At 39.9% G+C, this 7,922-nt stretch overlaps 2 protein-coding genes across 2 annotated transcripts; both read right to left on the minus strand.

The window, feature by feature from the left end:
- Window positions 1–38: 38 nt before the first annotated feature.
- Window positions 39–2,820, minus strand: srp14 (signal recognition particle 14). Its single transcript, XM_058614517.1, has 5 exons — window positions 2,684–2,820; window positions 1,528–1,600; window positions 1,328–1,440; window positions 1,206–1,238; window positions 39–1,075 (listed from the first exon to the last, which is right to left on the minus strand). Exons 1-5 carry the CDS (start codon window positions 2,705–2,707, stop codon window positions 986–988), a joined length of 333 nt encoding a protein of 110 aa, XP_058470500.1. The 5' UTR covers window positions 2,708–2,820; the 3' UTR covers window positions 39–985.
- Window positions 2,821–3,374: 554 nt separating this feature from the next.
- LOC131444531 (5'-3' exonuclease PLD4) lies at window positions 3,375–7,845 on the minus strand. The gene is made up of 11 exons (XM_058614937.1): window positions 7,732–7,845; window positions 7,488–7,551; window positions 7,237–7,397; window positions 6,608–6,791; window positions 6,405–6,525; window positions 6,174–6,301; window positions 5,888–6,088; window positions 5,136–5,275; window positions 4,884–5,049; window positions 4,691–4,787; window positions 3,375–3,929 (listed from the first exon to the last, which is right to left on the minus strand). Exons 2-11 carry the CDS (start codon window positions 7,536–7,538, stop codon window positions 3,727–3,729), a joined length of 1,452 nt encoding a protein of 483 aa, XP_058470920.1. The 5' UTR covers window positions 7,539–7,551; window positions 7,732–7,845; the 3' UTR covers window positions 3,375–3,726.
- Between the last annotated feature and the right edge of the window lie 77 nt (window positions 7,846–7,922).

Consider the following 7,922-nt stretch of genomic DNA (forward strand, 5'->3'; position numbering starts at 1 on the left):
GTTTGTGATGTAAATCAAGGACGGACAAAGACACCGCAGACTTTAAACGATGCACTTTATTTGTGAACTTAAATTCTGCTGCAGATGTGATGATGAGACAGGACAATTGACTGATAACATGTAGCAGCTGTGGATAAACCTGCCTTGTATTTGTTATCAACAGAAATTAATCATATAATTACAGCCAAATATGTCTCTTTAACTAAAAAAAAAAGACTTTCATTAAATCTAATATTTCTTGTGCTATTTAACTCAATCATAACAATCTTTGAAATAACAACATTAACTGAATCTATACTGTACATTGTATTGGTGTTATACAAATTAAGACGTCCAGTTTAAAAGCTTGGCATGGGGATGTGATTCAAAGAGAAGAGGGCACATAATTGTACAAGAAACAAATTAAAAAGTAAAAACTTAAAATACAGTTTCATCTCCAAACACCAAGCTATGTCAAACACCAAAATAAAAAAAGAAGACCTGATGACATTTGGTTTTTGTATTTCTGAGCACCCGAGCGAAAAGTTTTATAATTCAAAGAAAGAAAATGGACACAGGCCAACTCGGCTTAAAAAGGTGGAGCCACTGATAACATAACATAAATAATCAAGGACAATTAAATAAAATGAAAGGCAGTTAATCATTCGCCTCGATGGATTTGGCTCCAGATGTGACATGGCTGTGAATGACCTGCAGTGGAGATTCAGCGCAGTTGACCCGCTTCATCTCGTATGAGTTTGGAGACACCGCTGGGTGTCCGGCTCCAAATCACCGATGGCACTGAACAGCCAGGGATGAGACATTACCATGCAAACAATGGCATAATATCAAAGCAGTCGCCAGGTGGATGAGCGGTGAGTCTGAGGCCTCGGGTGAATGGGTAGAAACTAAAGCCTGGTGTGGCGACAGAGGTCTTCCCCATGTTTTTCCCACTGATCGTTCAGGCCAGTGTAGGTAACCAAGGTTACGTTAGAGAGTCTGTTGCTCATTGGGTGGCTTTAGTTTTTTTGCTTTTACTTTTCTTGTCTTTCTTCTTAAGTCCGTCCATGTGAGCTCTAAGGAGGTTGGAGTACGCCTGCACAGAGGAGATTAGGATTAAGTCACAAGTGACAAAACATGATTGATCTTTTACAATAACATCAAGAGAACAGCAATCAGAGGTAATCACATTTAAACAATCACAACATGAAACCAGCTTGACCTACCATTTGAAACTTGATTACTTCTTTGGAGCTGATCTGAAATCACAAAGAAAACAAACAAACATCAGCTTCTAGAAAGCATTAAAAGGCAAAAGATCAGACTTTAGAAACCCTTGAGTGCTCACCACTGTACTAATTTTCTTCTTGCCTTCAGACGCTCTGATCAGACATTTGTTGTCTGCTGGTTCAAATGACTCTGTGTGGCCCTTTCTGGGAACTGGCTTGGTCCTTCCATCATCTGAATATTGACATTATCACACAATCAATATGCAGCTGATCAACAAAAATGATCATGGTCGACGTGGAGCAGGAGGAAGCTACTTACACTTCTTTAGTGTGATGACAACACTGCCAGATGTTCTGCACTTCTGAAAGAGCCGCGTGAGTTCTGTGAGGAACTGAGGACCAGAGAGTAAAGGATGTCAGCATCTCAAGTCATACAGCATTTAAAATATAGATAATTGATCATTTTACGTTCCGTGTAATCGCATAACTAAGAGAGGACTCATCTTTCCAAAGACATGCTGCAATAAAATACCTTTTCCCTCATTAAAATAACAATATTCTATCCTGTTCAAACACTATTCAGGAAGTAGTGACTTGAGTTTTGCTTTAGCTGAAACCAACCATTACGCTCAGTTACGCAAGAAAGTGAGAAACTAAGTGTACATTTCTCGGGAGACATTTTGAATGTGTCTGCTGACTGGCTCACACTAGTTGATCTGTACACAGGTTACCAGGGCAACACAATTTAATCTGCCTCTGAGGTGTGTTGATTTTCATCACCTGCAAGTATTGGTCATTTATTTGTAGAGGGTTTTACTCAAAGTTGTGGGACGGGTTATAAATGTGGGAAACCCATATTAAATAAATGAACTTCATTAGAAAGCTCATTTTGTAAGTGAATTATGCCACGTATGCCCCCATTAATGTAGTTTAAATGATAGGTTCGAGCGAATATTTTCAAGAAAAAGAAAGTTAGTAAATAAGTAAATTTATTTTCATTAATGTTTGGTAATCTGAAATAATTCAGTTATTTTATTTATCAAGTGTGTCATTTTTTCCAAATAAAGAAAAGGACAAATGATAAGTAAATGAATATGAAATTTGAATTATAAAACAGGGTTAGCATGGTAGTAAATGTGTAGATGAAATTGAAAACATCTGTCTCTGGCTTAACGAGACTCTCTGGACAAAAACGTCATAAACACGTCACAATTTCGACAAAGCGTCACATTACATACACATGTGTAAGAACACGATAATGTATTATCGTGTGTAAGGTTTAATAAAGCAGCCTGGATCTAAACCCGGTGTTAGCTTAGGCTAAGCCTAAAGCTGGCTAATGAGTCAGTCTGACGACTCTGACAGAATTTGACTCGCCGATGGTTGGACAGTTAAAGCGACAACAGGGTCGTCTTTATTTCTATTTTATAATCAGAAAACGACAACAGAACAGGTTCGTATTTTTTGATTCTTACCGAGTCGTTCTCGAGAAGTACCATGTTTCTGATTTGTGTTCAGCTGTGGAAGAAGCTCACTAGCCCGCAAGCTAACTGCTGGGAAGCACACGTACTACTCAACGCAGAGCTCCGCCCTGCGCGAGCACCCTGGAGGTGTGCAGTTTAGATCACAGCGCCACCTAAAGCCTGGGAGAGGAAAGACAGCACCAAACTCCTGATTAGTCCACCAGTCATTTTAGAACAAAGAACCTCAAAAACATTCTAAATTAAAATATATTCAAATGATTCACATTTCACATGTTTATGTTATTTGTCCTGTTTATTGGTGATTATATACCAGTAAGCTATCATGTTGCACAACCTTGTGCTAGCACTATAAAAATAAAGAGTCACTTTATAATGCGTGAACAAATCTTAAAGCTGACTGAAATCAAATCACCCTTGTTTCTTGAAAGTTCCAGCAAAAGATAAACCTGACAAATGGCTTTTGGCTTAAGGTGGTTTGGAGGGAAATTTTAATGCCCTTTTATTATTCCTCAACCAATACAGACAGATGGAAAAAACGAACAAAAAAAAAAGATGAAATATCTCATGAATTTGAATTAAAATTCTCTTCTTTCTTTTGATGCAACATTCTGGCAAAACGATACTGCTCCAAACGCACACACATTCATTAGCCTGAGTCAAACATGGAGGAGCCTCAAAACTGCTTATACTGAGCTTTATTTATGCTTCATTTGTTCATAAATATTAACATGTTCAATAATAAAAAAGCATAATAATACAGTATAAATCATACATAGGAAAATCAGTCAACATGTAAAAATCACAAAGAAAAACAGTGCTCAGCCAATAAACATTATTTGCAGTAACAAGATTATTATTAACAGTATGTTTAAAAATGTTTAAAATAAACATGAATCTTCAAGTAAACTGATGATTTGGACATATAATACTACACACAGATAATACAATATAGACAACAGCAAAAAAATCCCAACTTTTGCACTAATACAACATCAGTACCAATATGTATTTTTTTTCTTCCTGCAGAACTGAAGTCACGTTGACAGTGCACAGTCTGGGTGTTCTCCCAGGTCGGCGAGATTCACAGCAAACTCAGAGTTCCAGTCTCTGTCAAACACGTCACGCAGCTGCCCCTGCAGGGCCTTGGTCTTCCACACGGGCCGAGGAGCATGCTGGGAAACCACAACGCCCACTCCAGCTGTGTTCAAAAAGTAGTCCGCAGCCCAGTTGGAGGTACCTGGGTAACAACACAGTGTTCTCAGGTCAGTTAACTAATATAAACAAATGTCTATTACATTCAAACCATTGTCAAATGAGTTCATTCAAGTGTCTACACTGGAGTATGACCACAGACCATATAAAAACATAGTGGACATAGAAGTGACAATATATTATGATAATAATAGCCACCAGGGGGCAACTCGATTGGTAGCAAATTTGTATTCAATCTGGCTTGATTGTAAATTGACTGTAAATTATGTTGCCAATTAAGAGAGAAAACACAGAGAAGTGCCCATGACAAGTTTTCAAAGTGATTTCCACTGCTCAAAAACTTTGTTGTTCAGCAGTTTGACAGGATCAATTCTTCTTGCCCCCACCCGGCCCTGCAATGCTGGTACATACACACAAACGCTCACTAAATTAGATCTGGTGGTATTGCTTGGCAGAGTCCATTTTGAATGATTGAATGGTAAATGGTTTGTATATATCGATATATAAGGCACTTTTCTAGTCTTGTTGACCACTCAAATATTTTCCATTCACCCATTCACACTCCGGGAATCTACCACTGAGCTACCAGGAATTGAACCCACAGTCATGGTAAGACGACTCGCTCTACCACTGAGCTACTGTCGCTCAGGCATCACTGAATGAATGCTTTATTTTGTGTGAACAGGTGAAAGATACAGCATACAATTAATGTTGCATTGTTCTGTACGCAAAGACCAAACATCAATCATTTTAAATGTGTAAAATAACAGAAATCATTCTACTCACCAATGTAAGCGACTTTATCCGTCACCATGTATTTATTGTGGTTGACTCTGGCGTGTGGAATATCAGACTGGTTTCCTACAGGCACAATGTACAATTTCTGGAGAAAGAAAAGAAATATTTCAAAGTAAAAAAAAAAAAGAAAAAAAAAGATCTTCTCCTTCAAAACAGACATTTATTTCATGCCGTTTCTTACTACTTGGATGTTGATGCCATGGTGGGGGCTGTCCATCGAGGCCAGAGACTGAAGGAATGGCAGCATGGTCGGGTCAGAGTCTCGCCCGCAGCTGATCAGCATCCGGACCCTGACCTTGCTCTCAAACGCAGCCATCCGGATGGCATCGTCAATGAACGGCCAGTATCTGTGTTCAGTTAAAGCATCCAATGTCACAAAGATCACTGATGGAAATAAATAGTTTTTTTTCCCCCCTCTGTGTACCAGGTTTACCTCTTAGGATTGTGAAAGCATGTGGCAGGGATGTACTCCATGACAGCGACGTCAACATAGTGCTGAGCCTCTGAGATGATGGACAGAATAGCCTGCAGGTCCTGAGTCCTCGATGAAGGACAGAATGATGGTGGAGATGCCTGGGGTGAATAAAATATGGAATAAAAAATAAGTAAAATATGTTTTATTCATGTAGTCAACAGTCCTTGCCTGAATCTGTCACTATGTTCTCATGCTGTATTATGTCACTAACCACACATGAAAGTTACCTGCTGCCTTGAATGTGAGTAAACACCACTTATGAAACATATTGTTGAGCTATTGATTTGATGTTTAATCTTACTATACTTGCTTTTATCCTGCTCTGTATTCATATAGCGCAGTTCTAGTCTTGATGACCCCTCAAAGCTGCTTTACACTACAGTTTTGCCATTCACCCATTCACTCACACTATGTCACGCATTTTTCTGTCACTCATTCACATGCTGTCAGGAGCAACGCGGGGTTAGATTCAAAGTGTTTAGGGTTAGGGTTAATTGTCTTGCCCAAGGACACATCGGCATGTAGGATAGCAAGTACAGGATAAGTACAATTTTACATTTTGAAAGTGTAGTATATTAAATATCACACACTGGACCTTTAATAGCTAGGGATACATTTCCCTAAATTTGTCATGAGGGTGTTTAAGATAAGCACTTATTTCTACATGACCTCATGAGGGGAATAAATAGTAAAAAGGAAGTGAAACTCACTGAGAGGTAAATACTACTGGAGACATTTTCAGATTCCACCAGCAGGGGGTGCTGTTTGTTGATGTCAGTGTCATACTGTGAGGGCCAGGGCCTTGGCAGGGAGCTGTTGGCTTGTCCCATCACCCAGTAGGACTCAAAGATCTTAGTGAGGTCCTGTGCTATAGTGGAGCAGTTGTAGATGACCACACCGAGTTCCTTCACCTGTTCAATGAAACGCAGTAGTCAGGGAAATGCTTCAACCTTGTCGTCGTCGTCACGGATACCGACTGGAGGATTTTAGCTCGACCTGAGTGAGAGCCCTCCAGTCCATGTTGGCACTTCCAATGAACACGTGTTTCTTATCAACAATCCAGAACTTGCTGTGGAGGACGCCTTTCGTCAGGCGGCCAAAGTTCACGTTCCGCACCTGAACTCCTGTAGACAGACAGAGAGAGAACGTTCAGTGAGGAAGTGAGTCAACAAACTGTATGTGAACACCTAATATGGGTGGATTTCACGTGTGAGAGTATGTTCCAACCTTTTTCCTTTAGAATCTTTAAATCTGTGGAGTTTGTCTTGAATGTGGGCTCACTGATTACCACTCGGACAGACACGTTCCTGGAGGGCAACTCCTCAAGTCTCCTCAGGATGTCTTTACCCTGACGAATAAAGGACAGACTCACCTTATTAAAAAACAGATTTCTCACAAACTTTGTAACTTTCTTATTTATATTTCCTCACTGGTGCGTCCGTGGACGAGTTAACGTTGACGTCTTCCCCGGTCAACGTCCAGTAGAAAGAGACCACGTCCACTTCCTCCGTTGCCACGGAGAGAAGATCTTTCCAGACTTGCTCCAGAGGAATCCCACGCGTTGCGTTGGGTTTATATTTCATATACAGGGGAATGCTCTCCACCAGGGATATGCTGAGGATGAGACGAGGACAAAAGTGTGAAGTCTTCAGGTGTTCATAGTAGCCCTGAACAAAGGAATATACCTTTACTACAATCCTGTATAGCTGAATAGCCTTTATTTAACTGTCCTATCCAGTATGCTGCATTGGATGTTTAATAGAAATCCAGTATTTCACTGCATATTTTAGTCTTGCGTTTCAGTTTTATTTCCTCTTTTATATTATTTAGGAAATGTACTTATAAAGCCACATGAAATACAAACAATTTCAGCTATTAATCTATTCATCTTCAAGTATGAAACACCAACATAGTTTCCCTTCAATCAGTTGGCGCGTCAGTAAAATGAGATCAAACGTTGTCTTGACTTAAATCAGTCAGCGTGCATCAGTTCCTGATTGCTATTTTTAGTGCACACCCATGTTTACAGCCACTGAACAGCATTAATATGGTCTGTTACCTGCACTGGTCTGCAGAGACATTGCACCCTCTGTCGTCCCGAGGAAGCGTGTCGTGTTCTTCGGGTGTCGGGGGTCTCTCCAGAACAGCAATGGCGAGCAAAATCCCCAGGACAGTTAGAAAGACCACGAGCACAACTAACACCACACAGCTGGTCGACCTCTAACAAGCCACAGGAAGAATATTCAGAGTGAGAAAAGTGTCATATGAAAGAGTGAGTATTTTGCTGAGCACTATTTGTCGTAGCCTCACCCTGCTGCTGGAATCATAGTCATCATGAAGGCTTCTGTACGTAGAAGACATTTTCTTTCCCTCACTGTTAAAAATCAAAATCAGAAAAAAAGGTTTGTTTAAGATAATAAACACGAGATTTGACAATTCAGATCACAGTAATCACTGACCTCATTATCAGGCTGTTGCTGCTGGTTTAACTCTTACAAAGAGTTTGATTTTTCAAGTATATAAATTAAAAGAAGAAGAAGAAAACACAACTTACACAAAGATGATGGAGATGCTTTCCTCAAAACAAAGCGCTCTCTCCCTCTTCAGTGCTCACTCTAAACTGAGCAGAAGTGATAGCTCTCCTTTACAATGCACTCCAGCTCAGTTCCCATTTTTACTTTCATTTCTGGCTCTGTGACTCATATTACCCAGGCATAAAAAAATAACAGAGCAGAGAATATGTGA

This window comes from Solea solea, chromosome 18, assembly GCF_958295425.1.
Source record: "Solea solea chromosome 18, fSolSol10.1, whole genome shotgun sequence".
NCBI lineage: Eukaryota > Metazoa > Chordata > Actinopteri > Pleuronectiformes > Soleidae > Solea > Solea solea.

Bases quoted from the DNA above. Each gene is read 5' to 3' on its own strand.
- srp14 (XM_058614517.1), bottom strand. From the start codon at position 2,707: ATGGTACTTCTCGAGAACGACTCG. The intron at 1,441-1,527 runs GTAAGTAGCTTC...GTCAATATTCAG, and splicing joins TGTCATCACACTAAAGAAGT to ATGATGGAAGGACCAAGCCA. The intron at 1,239-1,327 runs GTGAGCACTCAA...TTGTGATTTCAG, and splicing joins AGAAGAAAATTAGTACAGTG to ATCAGCTCCAAAGAAGTAAT.
- LOC131444531 (XM_058614937.1), bottom strand. From the start codon at position 7,538: ATGTCTTCTACGTACAGAAGCCTTCATGATGACTATGATTCCAGCAGC. The intron at 6,526-6,607 runs GTGAGGAAATAT...TTTATTCGTCAG, and splicing joins ACTCGTCCACGGACGCACCA to GGTAAAGACATCCTGAGGAG. The intron at 3,930-4,690 runs GTGAGTAGAATG...GTTGTTACCCAG, and splicing joins GGATAAAGTCGCTTACATTG to GTACCTCCAACTGGGCTGCG.